The sequence below is a fragment of the Ambystoma mexicanum genome, chromosome 4p (genome assembly GCF_040938575.1).
Source record: "Ambystoma mexicanum isolate Mex_15411 chromosome 4p, UKY_AmexF1_1, whole genome shotgun sequence".
Taxonomy (NCBI): domain Eukaryota; kingdom Metazoa; phylum Chordata; class Amphibia; order Caudata; family Ambystomatidae; genus Ambystoma; species Ambystoma mexicanum.
Genome location: NC_090927.1, coordinates 83,911,136 through 83,930,699, shown reverse-complemented (window position 1 = coordinate 83,930,699; position 19,564 = coordinate 83,911,136). Strand labels below are relative to the sequence as shown.

Sequence of the window (19,564 nt, the reverse complement as noted above, 5' to 3'; positions counted from 1 at the left end):
ATGCGTTCTGGATGACTACTCCTATATAACACCCCTCTCTTGGAATCCTCCTGACCCCACTGAGCCAAGAAGTAGTTCTGTTTTGCAAGTTAAAAGGTTTAATTGATAATTTAAACAATATATATATATATATCACGCTTTATAATAAATTAATAATTGAATATCACACTTAATCTGATATGATAAAGATTAACAACGGAGAATCTGGCACTAGCACACTTCTTTATAATCACTAAGGAGTTGACATGAAATGGATAAGATAGCAACAATACTTTTATGGTTTCCAATGGATGCAATGTGGAATGAAATGCAGTACAGAAAATAACTTGATAGGATTTCAGCAAAAGACAATGTAATCACTTTCTTGGACAATTCACCCCCCTTTTATGCAATGCAAGGAAAGGGAAGGAAGGCACACAATTCTCAGAAATGCAATTACATGTGATTCAGTTAACCCAGCAACTTAGACTACAGAAGTTTAAAACACAGGCAAAATGCTTTGATATGTGCTGGCAATGGAGTGAAAATATGTTAAAATGCTTTTAATTCCCTCTAGAGGTTCAGGGTGAGTGAAATCAAGTTAATATTAGTCCAGGCTCACTTTAGCAAGGATCTAGGGTGTAACTAGCAGGTTAAACGAATTTCTGGCAAATGGAAGGCAAGCAGCAGCAGATTTTTACACGTGAAGAAATTTGCAAATCGCGGTAAAATGTCAAATCGCGGCTAAATTTGCGAATGCGCCGAGCGCGATTACAGAGGAACTACAAGGACTATCGTTTTGGGGTCCTAGGAAAGCCTAGGATCTCAGCTTCCAGATGAAAGTTACTGCAAGTCTCTAGCACAAACGGTCACGGAGATATGAGCGATTAAATAAAGGTCGTTTTTCAGATTTGAAATTTTAAAGTTCAAAAGACAAGTGCAGCTTGCAAATAGAAAATGACAAGTGACAGCTTTACAAATGACAGGTGACAGTTAGGAGACAGTTCTACTTAGATTAAAATAGGATTGAATTATATTATTTTAACTAAGAGATTGGTTCTGCACAGTTTTGCTATGTACTCACAATATATTTAGAAATATGCCTTGCCACGGATCTGGTCAGGTTTTGGACTGCACTCCGGTTCAGCTCTCTCTGGTTTTGGATACTGCTCTGCTTTCTCTGGGTCTTTCTGCACAGCTTTCTCTGGAGATTGATGGAGGTAAAGTATGGATTTTCCCGGCAGAGTGTCCCGCAGCAAATGGATTTGAAGGTCCCTATCTGTCCTGTCTGTTTGCTTTTATGTGTTTTTTTAATGGGTGTGTGTGAGCAGCATCCCTAGCCAGCCCCTCTCCACTTATCATTGGCCAAGCTTTCATTTCTCCCCTGATTGGGGGAGCTAAGTTGTGTCAGAGTGTTGTCATTTTACAGCCTGCAGAAAGTCCACTCCTCCTGTCAACTTGCACACAAATCTAGATTTGAACCAAATACATATTTGCAGAGGTACATATTGTTTTAAAATCATATGCACCCCTCACATATCACAGGAGGTATACCCTGTCCAAATCTGCTCTTCCTGGGGGCTTGCATTCAGAAATGGCAATATTTGCACTTTTTAACTGATTTTGCAATTTCTGACATTAACCCAAATTTATACACATGTGCGCAAGGAGTATGGACATTAGTTGATGAAGTGTCTGATTTTTCACATGCACACATTTTGAGTAATATCCTCTTTTCCGCTAAAACCCCCCTGAACATGCCACCGGTTCTAAAAACCTCTTAAAATGTGGGCAGAAAAATCACAAGAATTATGGTGTCATTTAAATAATTTTCACAAGTCCGTACTATGAGTTATTCATCTTTTTCTAAAACCATATTCTGGCTATAGAGGTGTGTCTTTTCATGTCACATGGTACAGAAACCAGTCTTTCCAGTTTCTGCCAAGCTCAGAGACCCTGCCCCTCCCAGCTTTTGCCAAGAGGAAGCTCCATTTACGACTCCCGCCAATAAAACATTTGCCTGAGTCAGGACAGGGCTTTGTTCAGAGCTCCTGTATTCTGTGGGGGTTCCCCTTAATTCAATTATCAGAGAGATGGCATATCCTTAGTGTGGCCAGCAAAAGGCAGATAGGCCTGGGAACACAGCTGTGACTCAAGTTTCACTCCTGATGGGGGGTAGTTGCCAGGCAGAATTCAGTTCCTTAAGCCAGGTTTCAGATAAAATGTCACTTTTTGTTCCCCAGTCTAAGTCAAGACATTTTTTTACATATGCAGCTAGGATGCTGATTCTAAGTTTAAAACTATGACATTTAAACAATTGCAACCTATGTGACACTCAGAAGTAGGTCACTCAGTCAATTTAAACATTTAGATTTTTTTTAGTGTCTTTCAGTCCAAATTTACTTAAACTGCTGAAATCCACAGCTCAGCCAGTCTTGTTATACACCTTCAAGTCACTTCAGAATATAACTTTACATTGGATCCACCTCTTAAAATGTCTTTCTTTGGCATGTTTTGGGTTCATTTATTCAGTTTTCTACAAAATCTGGTGGTTTTAAAACGCCGGCTTTTGGATAGTGGTGAGTACTGGTACTGCACCCCTTTTTGGGATTTAAGAAAATGAATTCCCAACAGTTATGGGTTTGCTTTTGGCAATCAGTATTGCCATTCCCAATGGTTTCAGACTACTGTGTGGGTAGTCCAATGGTGGTTTTAGGCAGTGTCCTTCTGTGCCCATAACATCGGCAAAAATGAGTGGCAGCCTATTCTTCATGCATTTCCCTGTGCATTTTCTGGGAAGCTCTGGCCATCATGATGTTTTCCATGTCAGTACTGCACAGTTTTGAGGTAGGGCTCGGATGCATGGGTAAATACATCCCACAACATAGATGTGACATATATAATATTGATGCATAGTGAGTGGTGTTTAAGTGAGGTGTTTGGTTAAGTAATGCAAGGTAAATAGTCACATACATTGGATGCAATGACAAAGCATTAAAGGCAAACGGAGAGAGGAAAAAGCACAAAGGGAAGATTAGCAAGGTAGTTGAAGGAGGTGGTTGGGGTTAAGTAATTGAGAGGATGGGTGCCTCTTACCTATTGTACATGGTCTCTAGCCCTCTATGGGGTCCTGGTCCGTTGTCTATGATGGCTGTCCTGTAGAGACAGTGGCTCCTGTTGGGCCTTGTAAGGTCAGTGGGTTGGAGTTAGGTGCGGTTGTCTGCTGTTTGATGTAGGTAAGTTGGTGGTGGGGGCTCCTGAGGGAGTCTGGATGCTGTGGGTCATGTCCTCATGCGTGATGACATGCTGGGGGCATACTGGGGCCAGGGGTGTGGGTCCTGGGGGTGAGAAAGCAACCCTGTAGGAGTAGGGTATGGAAGTGGCTGTCTGATGCCATAAGGAGTACATTGTTAATGTGGGGGCTCCTCGTGGAGTTTGGGGGCGAGATGTCAACCCGTGTAGGAGTTGGGTAAAGATGTGGCTGTCTGACGCCACAGGGGAATAAGTAGTTGAAGTGGGTGCACCTAGTGGAGTCTGTGAGCTGTGGGTCACATCCACGTATGTGGTGAATATTGGGGACAGGGGTGTGGGTCCCAGGTGCGGGATGGCACCTCTGTGTGGTGAACAAGCCAGAACCGGGCTGGGAGCAATGTGGCATGGCAGCCCGGTGCAACAATGGAGCACTGCTGTTATTGTCTGCCTGCCCTGAGGGGGGGAGAGACTGGAGGGGGTCCTGGTCCCCTCGTGAGAGTGCACTCAGAACTTGTGGTTGAGGTTCGCCGGTGTGCCGACTCTCCCAGGTGGGTGGGATTAATGTGTGGTTGGCGATGCAGGTGGGGCTGGATGCCGTGTTGGGCAGGTAATGAATTAGGATACGGCCCGACCAGTTTGGAAAAAGAATTGTGACCAGGTCCGGGTGTAGCTACGGAGGGGGTCAAGGGCTGGGTCTTACCTGTGTGCTGGTTCGCGTTCGTTATGGCTCCTGTGGAGTTTGGCGGGCGGGCATCTAATATGCCTGTGCGCCACTGGTTGCCGAGTCATGTAGGTGAACACGGCGCATGCACAGGAGAGCAGTGTCACTGCACGGGAGGGCGCGCATGCCACAGGGGATCGGTGGTCCTCCCTTGCACATGGGCAAGGGGTCAGTGTGGCATTGAGTATGCGCGTGTGCAGGGGGAAAGTGTCCCATCATAGCCCAAGTGTTAGGTTATTGTGGGGCCACAGTTGATCCGGGGTTGGGGGAAGCGTGATGCGTTGAGCTGCAGCTCATTGCTAGGTTGGATGGCCCCAGTGGGCGTGTCCATTTAACATGTGGAAGGTGGTATTGTATTGGGATGAGTGTAGGCCCTCGAGGCCTGATAGTAACGTTAGGTCCAAGTATAGTGGGATGTAAGGGTTGAGCCTGCAATCTGAGAGTTGAGAAGTGGGAAGGTCTGCGTGCTGCTGGGCCATCCTTCTGAGGCAGTCCCCGTGGCCGGTGGCCAGATAGAGGTGAGAGGGGCTGGTGTAGTCCAGGCTGTGAGGCAGTCTAGGAGGCCCAGTGGGCCGTGGTTGGGCATTGTCTGTCATGGTGGCTGTGGTATGTGTCCCACAGCTCGCATGTGCCAAAGCAGGAGGGGGGGAAAAAATGAAAGGGCCCCAGCTGATTGAGTCGGAGGTCCGCTGGTATGAAAGGCTCCTTAGGGCTTTGGAGGGTTGAGGTTGCCCTGTGGGGTGACATGGGTCATGGTTGGGTCCCGGAGAGCAGGCTGGTTATGTGTCAAAGAAGAAGAGGTTTACAGAAAAACATTGAAGTCATGATCTTTGTTAAGTCCATTTTTGACACATCTGAATCGGCAGATCAGTCTTGCTTCCTCTTGTCTGACTCTTCTTATTCTGTCTCCTCCTCTGGCTCCCAACTTCACGGTTTTCAGTCCAATAAATCTTATCAGGCTTTTGTCCTCCATCTGATGGTTCTTCTGCCAGTGGTTGGCCAAGGGCAGCATTTGGTCCTGTGAGTGGATACTATTCATGTGTTCCCTTATCCGAGTTCGTACTTCCCGGATGGTGCTCCCTATGTAGATCTTGTTACATACACAGATTATTGCATAGATTACATACTTGCTTCTACAATTGAGGTGCTCCATGATTTTGAACGGCTGGCAGCCTGTACATTTTGCACATTTAGTTTGGGTGGCGTATTTGCACATTGAGCAGGTTCCACATTTAGTGAAGCCAATTGGTGTTTGTCTGGTCAGCCAGTCTTGTGCCGAGATGTTTTTCTCAGATAGGAAGGATGGGTTGAGTAGGTTTTTTAATGTTGGTGCTCTGCTGAATGACATACTTGGGTATGCTTCTAGACTGGGTTTGATGTGCTCATCCATCAGTAGTAGGTCCCAGTGGTTGGTTAGGATTTTTTGGATTGCCTGACTGACCTTATTGTATCTGGTTACAAATCTGATTGTGGGTTTAGCATCTTTCTTCTTTGGTGTGGGCAAGAGTAGTGTTTCTCTTTGAATGCTTGTTGCTTGATTCCTGGCTTCCGTGAGGTTTTTGTCGGAGTAGCCTTGGGATTTGAATCTTTGATCCAGCAGATCACATTCGTCTGTAAAGAATTTTTGAGTGTTGCAGTTTCGTCTGGCGCGAATGTATTCCCCTTTTGGGATATTCTGTATGACGCTTTTCCTGTGACAGCTTTTTGCATGTAAGGTTGAGTTGCCTCTGTTGGTTTGCGAAAGGTTTTGGTTGTTAATTTGTTGTTCTCAATTTCAATCCTTAGATCCAGAAAATCGATTTGGTCTGTGCTGATGTGTCTGGTTAGCTCAATGCCATAGTTGTTTGTATTCAGGTAGTCCACGCATTGGTTGAGTTCCTCTTGGGTTCCTTTCCATATGAGGATGACATCATCTATATAGCGTGCCCAGTTGACGATAAGGGTGGTGAACTTTGTTTCTCTCATGTCATGTTCCTGTTCATAAGAGTGCATGAAGCAGTTGGCTAACGCTGGAGCATAGCTGGCTCCCATCGCGATCCCCTTGGTTTGTTTGTAGTATTCTCTGTGGAAAAATAAAAATATTGTTGGTCAATGAGAATTTGAGAAAGGTCTTTGTCATTTCCACTTGGTCAAGGTGTGATGCTGATTCATGTTTGAGGAGATATCCTAGGCTGGTTATGACTAATTCATGATTGATAGATGTGTACAGGGCTTTGACATCTAGTGTGGCCATTATGAAGTTGGGTTGCCACTCTATTTGTGAGAGTATAGACAAGGTGTGCATGGTGTCCCTGAGATACGTCGGTATCTTGGTGACTAATGGTTGTATCACATTGTTGATATATCTGGCTAATGTCTCAGTAATTCCTCCTATTCCGCTCATGATCGGTCTACCTTCGGGAATTGTATCGAAGGTTTTATGAATTTTAGGCAGGAAGTAGAGAGTTGGCATGATCGGGTGATCTGTCCTGAGGTAATCATATTCATTATCCGTTATCAGCCCTTCTGTTTGGTAGTGTTTAAGGAGTTCTTGATGTTCCTTCAGGATTCTCGCCTGTGGGTTTGTGTCCAATTTTTCATAGTTGCCTGGTGTTTGCAGATGGTTTTGTGCCATTTTTAAATAGTCAGTTTTCTCCATTATTACAATGTTGCCACCTTTGTCGGCCTCCTTGATTATGATACTCATCTCTTCCCGTAATTTCTTGAGTATGGTTTGTTCTTCTTTCGATAGATTGTCTTTGTTGCTTGTCTTTTGATTCTGTTGCTCCTACAATTTGTGTAAGTCATTGGTGACTGCTTGTTGGAATGTGTCTATGTAGATCTCTGCAAAAAGTTGCGGAGTAAATTTAGATTTGCTTTTGAGTTCCGGGATACTCATGGCTACATTCTGGATCCCGAGTTCTTGCATGCACTCTTGTTTACTTTTGAGGTCTTCTTCCAGCGTACTGAGGAGATGGATGTCCTCTAAGTCACGTATAGTGAGCGTACTGGGTTCCGGTGCCCTTTCTTGGGGTTTGTAAACTGTTGTTTTGGTAGCAAAGAATTTGGTCAGTTTGAGACATTGTGTGAATTTAAAAAGGTCAATTTGGATATCCACAAAGTTGCTGTTGCTTGATGGCGAGAAGGAGAGTCCCTTGTTGAGTACTTTCTTCTCTACGTTTGTGAGTTCCTTATGTGACAGGTTCAAGATTTGATTTTGTCGTTCCTCTGTCCCATCCTTTTCTGGGATGTTAGGTAAGATTTCCACAGAGCTGGTAAATCTTCCTTTCCTGGTTCAACTCCAGAACTTTTTGCTTTTCTAGTGGGATATTTTTCATTAATACCTCAGTGAGTGGGAACCTTTTTACACACTCACCTAATCTTTAACTCTTTTTATGGGTGTCATTTTTAAGACTCTCCATAGTGTCTTTTTAAAGTTATCATGTCTAACAACTTATTGGCAAAAAGTGCCTGTTGTTGCTGGGTTGCCCTAGGGGCTCCCCATTTAACTTTCTTGTGCTAACCTTGAGTGGACTACAGTTCCCAAGGGTAGAAAAGGATCTTTGGATCCCTTTTACATTTTATTCTGTGAAACCGGCACACCCCACCTTATGTGGAGTGCTGGGGAGATACAATGTATCCCCTTTCACATTTAAACTGTAACAATTCTGTTACAGTGACAAGCTTACCTTTAATGGCTAGTGCCAGTGATACCTTTTACTAATTTGGTGTACCTTTACCGTGGGCTGTAATTACAGCTGCAGTAAAGGCACGTAAGGGTGCTCATGTTACCCAAATGGCCCCTGTCTTCTTTTCCTGCCATTTTAGTGATTCTTGTCATTTCTTGTTCCTTCCCCTGACATCCAGGGTGGGAAATTCCTTTGTTTGAGTTTTGACTTTGGCGGGAGTCCGCTGGACCCCCTGCCCAGGCTCCAGTCAGTCTGTAAGCACAGGAAGTGGGGGAGGAGTCCAAAACTTCCTCCTCCTTTGTCTCATGCCTTCCTTCAACTGGGCCAAATCCCAGTAGGGGGTTGGCTGTCCTGATTGGACAGCCAAACGCCTCTTTCTTGTAAAATGCGGGGAGAGAATGCAGAGGTTGTGTTGCAGTTCCTGATAAATACTGGAAACCTGGAAGCTGAAGTCATGTCGACCACTGGAACAGAAAACCGAAGAGGATGACAAAGGAAAAGCGGCAGTAATGATTTCCAGCGACCGGAGAGCCTGCTATGTAACCGGAGCCTGCTGCAGGCCTTCCTTCCGATCGACCTGGGGTCTCCGAAAACGCCGACCTGAACCCAGAGCCTGGTGACACCCACTAGACTCAAGAAGAACGATGAGAATTCAAACGTGATTTTCTGTCTTCTTCTGTGCTCCTAGAAAAGGCGCCAAACCCGCAGAACCGCATTCAGCTGTGAGAGAAATCTTGCCTAGAGCCTTCTTCATCGATGCCTGCTGCAAAGTCCCTTCTGAGGTCTTGTGTTCAGTCTCCAGGACAAGGAATCCACTGACCAGGTATTTGGCTGCAGTCCCTGAGGTTCTCCTGCTGCAATCTCTTCTTCATTGCCGAGCTACTGTGTAGTCCTGGGGTGTTTTCTGTGATTGGGAGGTCCCTCATCCAGTGCACCCAGTCCCACTGCTAGAATCCTGCTGGGGTGTCTTCTGTGAAGCCTCTGGACCCTCTTCTAACCCTAGAAGTAAAGTACTCACTTGTTTGCCAGTTTTCCTAAGGAAACTCTAACTTTTGCTACTAAAGAACTTATTCTAACACTGCCTGTTGGTCACTAGTCCTAGTGACCCCCCTTCTGCCACTGAGAACACTCATGCTCTAAGGGAAAGACTTTGAAGGGATTGGGACTTCTGCCTAAAAAAGAAATCAAGTGTTTTACTTACTTATAAAGAGTTGGTGGGTAACTGTAATTCTCAGAGTGAACAGTTACAAAAGTTCTTACTGATCTTGAATGTGTGATGCACTATTCTTAAAAGTATGGCTAACATCTTTTCTTCCTTAGCCACTGTGTTGCCAGTCTAGAAGAAAGTAGATGTAAAGGTATTTTACTCTCCTGTGATTAGGTTGTGCCTCTTTACAAAAGTAATGTGTTGGTTTCACCAGATTATTCCTGTAGGGTAATTGTAGGAGTGTCCCCCAACTGTTGGTATCACCAGGATAGTCCTTTTAGGATAACTGTATGAGTGTCCCCCAACTGGGTCTTGTTTCCCCTGACTTGCTGCTAGACTGTCCTTAATAAGTCTACATTAGGTTGTTGCCTACCTAGAATAATTATTCAGTAAAGTGCGACATTGGGTCTTACTTTCCCCTTCATTGTGAAGTTAAAGTAAGTGGGTTTTACTTACCTTGTGTTAGCTGTGTGCCATTCAAAACAAGTTACCAGAGTTATTGCTTACCTCAATCTGGGGTTCCCTGACTTCCAAAGCATCTGTAATTGCATATTACATCCTTAGGTTTTACTCACCTGGTATAACTGTGTGTTATGACAAAAGTAGGTATAGGTTTTTACTGCACCTAGAATAAGTGTTTCACTATTCACCAAAAGTATATTGTCCAGTTGACTGTTTATGTGATTTGTTCCAAGAGTCATTGTACAACTGGAAGGGCCTACTGTCCTTGTATTACCAAAAGTAATCTAAAAGTAACCATTGGTCTTTTACTCCCAAAGAATAGGCTTGACCTATACTAAATGTGTATAACAAGGTTTTGACTTCCATAGAACTATTGTTAGGTGTTCCAAATAAGGTTTATACTTGGGCCTGTGTGCTTTCAAGTATAGTGTTGTGTTTTATATTGTGATTTCATATAATGTGTTAGTACTTATTTAACCCCTAGATTTATCTGGGCCTATCTGTATGTAAATAAATCCTTTATTTTTTACAATACATGGTGTTTCAGTGTTTCTCTGGATCATTTGTATTACAATGTTCACTTGTACTGTATCTACTGCCCTCTCTCCCTCCTAAGATAAGCCTGGCTGCTCTGTCTACGCTACCCCGAACTCAGGTGGTACAGCCTTATGCTAAAAGTGGAGTCTTGTACTGCCTGAGTAGAATGGTTTTGCTAGGACCTTAACTGGACTTCAGAAAAACTGTCCTAACATGGGATTGTTACCTTGTTTGTCTTTGCTCTATCTCCTCTTCCAATTCTCTTGCGTCTTTTGTCTGGTCTTCCTCCTCTCTCTCTTCTTGTGGGGTTCTTGTATTTGTTAATGGTACTACAAAGGACACCTCTTTTTGATTTGTGGCTTGAGACGGCTTGCTTTCTTGTGTCGTTTGATTTGTTCTAAAAAAGACAGTTTAGTTGGTTGTCTATTGCGTGTTCCTGTGGTTCCGTTACTTCTTCTGGTTCACTGTCTACTTCAGAGCTGGCTGGTGAGCTGTTGGGTGTACTCTCTTTAGATTTAGGTTTGTCTTGATCATATTTGGCTTGGTAAGTGAATACCCTGTCTTCTTTGTAATCTTTGTCGTCTCTGAAGAATTTGTGAAGTTTCCTCATTTTGACTTCATCCTGATGTGTTTTGAGGATTTTGTACATTGTTTTGTAGTTTTTCTCTTTTGTTGATTTCGGGGCATCATAGTCCTCTATTTCTTGCTTTAGTTCTTCTAGGAGAATGACAGTTCTTGCATGTTTCCTTTTTGCATGTTCAATCAGTAATATTATCATTGTTGTTGATCCATGTATGAGGTTCTGCTCTCATTCATCCGCTAGATCAGAGTCTAGTGGATCATATCAAAATCTGGGAAGATGAGTATCCTTAGGCCTCTTGGTATTTTCTTTTGTTCCGCACATTCTTGCATTGTCGTTTTTTCCCAAAATGTGTTAATTTCTTTTCATGTGGATGTGGGTCACATCCACATATGTGGTGAATATTGGGGCCAGGGGTGTGGGTCCCAGGTGCGGGATGGCACCTCTGTGTGGTGAACGAGCCAGAACCGGGCTGGGAGCAATGTGGCATGGCAGCCCGGTGCAACATTGAGCGCCGCTGTTATTGTCTGCCTGCCCTGAGGGGGGGAGAGACCGGAGGGGGTCCTGGTCCCCTTGTGAGAGTGCACTTGCAGAACTTGCGGTTGAGGTTCGCCGGTGTGCCGGCTCTCCCAGGTGGGTGGGATTAATGTGTGGTTGGCGATGCAGGTGGGGCTGGATGCCGTGTTGGGCAGGTAATGAATTAGGCTACGGCCCAACCAGTTTGGAAAAAGAATTGCGACCAGGTCCGGGTGTAGCTGTGGAGGGGGTCAAGGGCTGGGTCTTACCTGTGTGCTGGTTCGCGTTCGTTATGGCTCCTGTGGTGCTTGGGGGGCGGGCATCTAATATGCCTGTGCGCTACTGGTTGCCGAGTCACATAGGTGAACACGGTGCATGCGCGGGAGAGCAGTGTCACTGCACGGGAGGGCGCGCATCCCACAGGGGATAGGTGGTCCTCCCTTGAGCATGGGCAAGGGGTCAGTGTGGCATTGAGAGTGCGCGTGTGCAGGTGGAAAGTGTCCCATCATAGCCCAAGTGTTAGGTTATTGTGAGGCCGCAGTTGATCCAGGGTTGGGGGAAGCACGATGGTTTGAGCACACCCCTCACACCCAGGACCCACACCCCTGGCCCCAGCATGCCATCACACATGAGGAAAAGACCCAGAGCATCCAGACTCCCTCAGGAGCCCCCACCACCAACCTACCTACATCAGACAGCAGACAACCGCACCTAACTCCAACCCACTTACCTTACAGGGCCTAACAGGAGCCACTGTCTCTACAGGACAGGAATCATAGACAACGGACCAGGACCCCATAGGGGGCTAGAGACCACGTACAATAGGTAGGAGGCACCCATCCTCTCAATTACTTAACCCCAACCACCTCCTTCAACTACCTTGCTAATCTTCCCTTTGTGCTTTTTCCTCTCTCTGTTTGCCTTGAATGCTTTGCCATTGCATCCAATGTATGTGACTATTTACCTTGCATTACTTAACCAAACACCTCACCTCACCTCACCTAAACACCACTCACTATGAATCAATATTATATATGTCACATCTATGTCACTAAATGCGCATTTCACATGATTATTGAATTCCTATCAGCCTTGATAAAGACCCACGGGTCGAAAAACGTGTCGGCTGACAAACAAGGGACACAATTTGCCCCACAATGTACCCAATGCATACTTACTCAATGCTTAAGTTACCTAGTACTAACACAAATAAAAGCGAAATTGTATCGCAATAACCAACGTGTTAGAACCATTCTTTGAACTACGGAAGCAAGATATCCAGGAGGAAACTTTCTTTTTCTATATATTGTTGAAGTGCCATTTTGCTCGTTTTTCACCTAAGTATTGCTTATGCTAAAGTACTACCTTGCCTAACTTGTTCACAATCCAGTTGGGAAGTGTTGCTGCTGTGTTTATGAGTCTAACCCTGTATGACTTGAACTTTCCCTCCCTCTGAAGAAATTGTTAGAGTGCCATTTCTGCTTGGTTTACACTGTGCCATTTTGCTCAGTTTTCACTCTTGCTCAAACTTGTCTACAATTTAAATAGGGAGTTGTGTATACTTTCTTGACTGTTTTAACTTGCTTTAATGATAGTGACTTGTGTGTTGAGTTAAGAGTGTGTAAAATAAAAATATATATTCTTTTTAATACAAAGCTTTGGTCACTGTTTCCTTGTACCCTAGTGCTGTAGTCCTATTGTGTAAACCCTGAATACTGCTCATCTCCCTCTTGAGATAAGTCTGACTGCTCAGCCACAGCTACCAACTAAATCTGTGTGGTACAGACTGATACCAAAGGGAATTTATTGCTCTCACCTGTAGTCCTAATCTTCTGTAGTGCACCCTAAGGGAATTGCATAGGATTCTGCCTAACACCCTCCGCACCATATGACAAAATGGGGACCACCTTCTGGTGGTAGAATGACGGGATCGGTATGAGGGAACATTTGCCATATGTTCGGAGGATTCTCATGCCTTGTGCTGCCAGGCGCTTGGTCTTTAATCTGAGCGCATGATAGTGGGCACTGTCATCACAGTGCTTATTTATGACAACCCCCAAGTACGTCATTGTGGAATTTCCAACATATTGTACATAGTATTTATACACATTGAAAAGTAGCGTCAATAATTATAACGTCCGTATTTGGTACAATGTAAAACATTGTATTAAATTACATTGTATTGCATAACGAACATCCCATGAGGGGAAATATGAGAGGGAAAAGAGGGGGGAAAGGGGAAAGAAAGAGAAAAGACAAAATTCGTAATGTTTACATAATTCTTGACCACAATGACTTTCGATTAGGCGTACATTTCATACTCGCTTGCCCAAAGGGACTCCACCTCACCCGTAATGTTATACGTCTCTTGATTCGATCAAATTGGAAGTGAGCAGTTGTGGTACCTGTTAATGAGTAGGAAGAAAAATACATTGTAAGAAGTGCTTATTGTGATGCTGCCAGACAGTTCCCAGTGCATATTGTGCTAAGCACTGTTACCTTTCTCAGAATTAGTGGCCACAGGAATACCAGTGGCCCCTTCCTGATTCAATTATGTGTGTTCAACTTTAATCTGAAAAACCCGAACACGTGTGCATAAGTACCCATGTCTGATTATGGTCTCTTAACTAAGGAAGCTGAATATGAAGGGTCAATAGGAACAGGGGCCCAAACCTATAATTTTTATTTAATTAGCATTTTTAAAGCGCTCACACAGCCTGAGGGCATCGAGGCACTGTTACAGGAATATGTCTCTTAATTGAATATTTACAATGCGCTTATACCCCAGAGATTTTTAAGCACAGACCTGGGATCGAATCTGTGTTGCTTCGCGTCATCTTGTTTCCAAGGCGAGCTCATTGCACTGAGCTATCCCCCCGGGATAGTTAAATCGTTGCAGATTAATTGTTACCTGATCGTACACTTCAATATGCCTCCATAATATCCAAAAGCCTAATCCTAAATGTTGAGTGTATGTGAACCCGTGATCCCTAATTTAACTCGGATCCATCGTAATCTTACCTTTTTGATCATGGGAAAGGTCAATACATCAGGCTGTGGTCAGACAAGATCCGGCATTCAGCGTTCATCGCAGTGATACTCAGCGCCATTTTGCGGACGTGTAATACTTGCTGGGTGACGTCACTGGCTAGGTTAGGGTGCGAACAGCAAGATTGACCATGTTGCCAATTGGGTTGGACATCTTCATGCCGTAGCCTCAGTTAAGGTGGTTACACAATGTAACAAGTTGTTACTATAACACTTAAACATATGATGGTAAAGTGTTATGAGTGGTGTTAAAATGGAAAAATGGTCAGAAGCAGCAACTTTGCATGGAGAACATTGAGAACTAGGAGCTCCCATCTTGTATCTAATAGGAAGCCCGGTTATGATTCTGGGTGCATGTGCCACGCATACTGAACACAGTGAAGACCAGTCTTTAGCTGGGTATGACTCCAATTTCATAGGCAGTCAGCATGCGGTAAGTAACTCCTTTATGGAACTAAGTGTATCATTAATACAAGTTATTGTTGAAATCAACTTTCGTTACAAGAAGACCTTGAACTCATGATCCAAATGTAATCCTTGTGTCACAGCGCAAAATTATCACGGTGCCAGTACCAGTTACAAAAACAACAATCAGTGTCATAGTTGAGGCATCATGTAGACCAGTGGTCTTCAAACATTTTTGGGCTGCCTCCCCCCCCCCCCCGAGTAAAATTTAGGCAGGCTGGGCCCCCCAAAAATGCCAAATGGACATTATGTACAAATGGCTTTGAACTATTGCGCTCCATCACCGCACCCTATTCCCAGTATAGTCAATGGGCTCCACCACCTGCTCCCATCACAGTCGCTGGGCTCCCTCATCCCACTCCTACCCAGTCCCTGGGCTCTCACCAGCCCATCCTAGACCCCAGGCTCTCCCCACCCTGCTCCCACCACTGTCCCAGAGCTCCCGCCGACCGTACTCCCCCCCACAGTCCCTGGGCTCCCCGACCCCATTCCCAACACAGTCCGAGGCCCAGTGGGAGCTGGTGAATTTTTTAAGTGGAGGGGCATCAATATTTCCCACAAAAATGCCATTGTGACCGAGCGCAGCGAGGGAGCCGGAACCATTGAAGGCAGGTTTGGGGGTTTTCCCCCATTCATTTTTTTAAAAAATGGGTTAAAATGTTGCATTTTAGAGCATACTTAAAAAAAAATGGGTAACAGCCAGACAGTTTGCAATTGGCACTGGGGGTTAAGGGGGGAAAGCATGGTATTTTTGACTGGACATCTATGATAGATATCCAGTAGCATAAAATACCATCCCTGTCCCCTGGGCTCCACAGCACCTCAGGAGAGCTGATTTTGATAGGTGGGTAGGGTGATTGAGCAACAAAGGCATTTTTAAAATGCCTTTGTTGTACACCCGTCCTTCCTCCCTCTACCCCCACTCACCAAAATCAGCTCAACAGACCAAAAGAAACACACACACACACACATTCACACAGCAATCACGCTATCATTCATAAAAGCACCCATCACCATACACTCACTCATAACACAAGCATACACGCATCCATACACATATTTAAATACAAAAATAAAGGAACATAAACGTACTTTCTGCAGTGGCCTGCGCGTGGGTTCTGAAATGCCCCGCTCCAGGTTGCTCTGTTCATATGTGGATGGATGCGCGGGAGCTCACCCTCGCACATACAGACATGCAGTGCCCCAGCCAGCATTTCCAATGAGCTATGCAAGGCTGGCGAAGTAAAAAGTCCCCAACTGTGCATGGCTCAGTGAGCATTTGTGGCTGGGGAACTGGAACAGTGTTTCCCTTTGACAGTTCAACAAGCCGAGCCCTCTCTCAGCTGGGAAAAGCAGCTGAGGGAGTACTCAGGGTTTCACTGGACTGGCTCCTTGGCTCCTCCATAATGGGTGAGGAGGTGACTGGGTGGACACCCCCTCGCCCATTATGGATGAGTCACCAGGCTCGGACTGGCCTATAGGGCAAAGCCCGTACCAAAAATGTAAAATACTAGTGTATGCCAGTCAAAATGGGTCACTTTTTTGGCCAATGTGGGCCAGTTTGATGAGTTACTTCACTATGCAGCTAGTAGTTTTGACCATTGTTGCTAAATAAACATTGTTAAAATGTAAGCAAATTGTGATATTTAAACAAAATACACCCCCTTGGGTACTATTCAAACAGTCTGTGACTAAAGGAATGAAAATACATTTGCAACTGTGGGCGCTTTTTCATTGGTGCCTGAGAAAGTTTTATGGTCCAGTCCGACCATGTGAGCAGCCGCCCCTGCCCATTTCCTTCAATCTAAAAAAAAGAAAAAAAAAATATATTTTTTATTTTTACATTTCATGCTGGGCTCTCACACCCTCCCACCCAAGATGCGGCCGTGCCCCACAGTTTGAAGAGCTCTGATGTAGACAGTGCCATGGAAAGTAGGTGAGCCAGGGAAACGTATGGGCATAAGCTCATTACAGTGTTTGTGTCGCTGTACGGTGCCTCAATCGTATTTGTGGAAGAGACACGTTTTTAGAAGTTTTCTGAAGATCACGCAGGAAGGTCTGTCACTCATTAATGGAGGCAGTGAGTTCCAGAGTGTGGGGGCTGTGACCAGGAAGCTAGATCCTCCAGCTAGTTTTTTGTTGAACCTGGGGGTGAGTAGTGATAGGGAGCAGGAGGGTAGGTGGCGTGTGGATGTTTTTCTGTTGATGTGGGTGTTGAGGTACGGAGCAGCTGTGTTGTGAATGCAATAGTGGGCAATTGTATGGGTCTTGAAATCTATACGTGCTTTGATTGGGAGCCAACGGGCATCTCTTCTTGCCTGTGAGATGTGGTCTGTTTGCTGAAGACCCCAGGCAGCTTTGAAAGCATTGTTTAGCAAGAGTTGGAGTTCAGAGAGGTTCTTGGCTGAGGTACCTATGAATAGGACATTACAATAATCCAATGTACTGCTGCTGATGGCTCTGGCTGCTATTAATCAATTGTCAGGTGCCAAGAATGTTCAGCTAAGGCTAATCAGCTTAGTAGTGTAAGCAGTGTAGAAGGTAAGGGAAGTGATGTGCGTGTGCATGGTGAGTTCCGCATCTAGGTAGACCCGAAGGGTTTTTCCTGGCTTGAAAACGGGATGGGGTTGCCGTCAGTGGTGAAGGAAGCGTATGCAGGGTAAAGGGATTTCAGGCTGTGAGGGGAGCCCACAATGAGTGTCTCAGTTTTGTCATCTTTGAAGCAAAGGTGATGGTTGGCCATCCACTTTTGTATGATGCTGTAAGTTTGCTTAATGAAGGTGGAGTCTTGGAAGTACTTACCTGTGAGCTTTGGAGAATCTTGGGGTCATCAGCAAAATTTGTGGAGGTGGTCTGGCTGAATTGTTAGGGGGCTTCTTGGGAAAGTGACGATGCAAGGTACAGTAGGAATCTGGAGTGGCATGGAGGTTGTGTGGGGTCCTTTACACACAGTCATGTTTTCATGTCTACTGGATGGCGGCACCACAGGGTAAATCTATAGACGTGAGGCAAATTCATCACGAATATGTGGTCTACATTATCTCAGAAATATAGTACCTGCCCAGGGATCAAGTTTCCTAATGTTACAGTGAGAGCGTGAGAGGGTGCGTCAAGAGCTGTCCATGTGTGATGCTTGTCTTATCCATCTGTTTGCATATTATCATTTTAATGCATTTAAACTTCTGTAGTGATGAGATTAAGAGATGATTCATGTATTTTTGTGTGAGATTTTAATGCTTGTTTATCTCTCTGTCGCAGAGAAGCGTGGCGAGTGTCCACAGCGCATCTCATGGTGCGATCGCCCACCACCGTATAATCATACGTGCAACAATGACTATGACTGTGGCGGAACCCAGAAGTGCTGCATCGAAGTTTGCACAAAAGAATGCAGGAACATCGTTCCAGGTAATAGCGTGATGTAATGTCTGGGATTACAATCAGAGTCTGGGTTAGTGATGATCAGATCAGAAGATCACTCAAGAAATGAGATCCCAGGGGGGATGGATAGATATTGACTCCACCTGCAGTGTCTCTGTCACATTATGACTTTCCTTGCATGGGTTACTCCATGTATCCCAGTGGTGGTTGACTCAGGCAAGATGGCAAAGGTGGGTCTTGCATAAACATAGACTAGCACGGCATATCAAGATAATATGTTGGCCTCATCTGCCGGCAGTAATCCCATACACTCTAATCTTGCAAGTAAACTGTGTTTGCCAGCTGTGATTGCCCTGTGGCATCTTCAGAACTAATTGTGGCTTCACTGCATCTGTTGTAAACAATTTTAGTAATTGTAATTGTTTTTTTATACAGCGCTTATACATAGCTGTAGTGCTTCAATGCGGTTTGAGGTGGGAGGGGAACAAGGGAATACAGTAATCATTCTTAGGCCTTGAAGTTTCCGAATGAATCTGAACAGAGAACTAGCCTACTAGGCCTGACGGCATTTCTCCGAGTGCGAGTGCATGAAGTGTTACAGTTGGGGATGTGGGGACAGGACAGACAAACATTGCTAGTCCCAGTACATTTAGATCAAGCATACGTACAGACGGAGGTGCGAGGAAGAGAGGGTGGGGGCCCTGTGCTGCCCTTTCTCTGAAGGAGCAATAAGCTACTATGCTACTGAGCCTCTGCCTCAACGATTCTAGCTCTTAAGTCCTTGTAGCCAGGGGGGACTCTACAGGGGGACTCTACTTGTGCACCACAGACCAGGCACACTGGACTGTTCAGACTACTTCAGTCCTTTGTTAAGCTTGCAACTCTCCAGGTGTCAGAGCTGAGTTTGATTTAAAGTGCACGTTCAAAGCAGGGATAAATGACATCCAGATATAACTCAAACCCAAAGTCGGGTTTAGATCTCAAGTAAGTCAATGCACTACTGAGCTTAAGGCAGGCTTCTTGCATAGCTCGCCTTGAGGCCTAGTTTGCAGCACTTTCTCCATGGCGTCTTTGGTCCTGTTTTGTGGAAATTGCCAAAGATGGTCAAGGTTAAGTTTACCTAGCCAGTACTTCAAGTGCTTAAGCCATGGGAGTGAATGGCACCCTTCCAAGGTCTAGATGGATCTTATTGCACCTCTGTATCTTGACAAGCCCGGGACTGTCCATATCCTAGTCCAGTATAGTATAGGCTTGAGGCTTACTTGGTCTTCTTTTGGGCACAGGTCACACTCTAGGTGAAGAACAATATGTTTCTTAAATATAACGACTGTATAATAGCCAATCAGGTTTGGGGGATTTAATGATTTGCCAGGGCCTGCCAAAGCTGTTTCCTCGGGACACAGTTGAAGGCAGTCTTAAGATCAACAAAGACTGCATACATTTTTAGCTCTTTTCAGGATCGTATATATCATCAATATCCAAAGGGCCCGAAAACTCTGGTCTGCTGTGCTGGTACCTTGCTGGAAGCCAGCCTGGAGGTGGCTCATTGTATCTGCTGAGTCGACCCAAGCCTGGAGACGCTCAAGAATGGCTTTAGAGAAGAGTTTGCCTGCTGCATCAAGTAGGGATATTGGGCGATAGTTCCCTGGGATGTCCTTCCCTTCCCTTCCTTTTTATAAATGGGCACTATCTCTGCCATAGACCAAAATTTTGGAACTGTTCTCCCAGCAAATAATGGCATTAGAAATACA

General features: G+C 45.0%; 1 protein-coding gene across 1 annotated transcript in view; it reads left to right on the top strand.

Moving 5' to 3' along the window:
* The window catches only part of LOC138452541 (uncharacterized), a 418,730-nt gene that overhangs the window by 83,467 nt on the left and 315,699 nt on the right, over nucleotides 1-19,564 (top strand). The window contains exon 2 of the mRNA XM_069604986.1: nucleotides 17,694-17,840. Within this exon, the coding sequence (XP_069461087.1) occupies nucleotides 17,694-17,840 (147 nt within the window). The remainder of the gene's footprint in view (nucleotides 1-17,693; nucleotides 17,841-19,564) is intronic.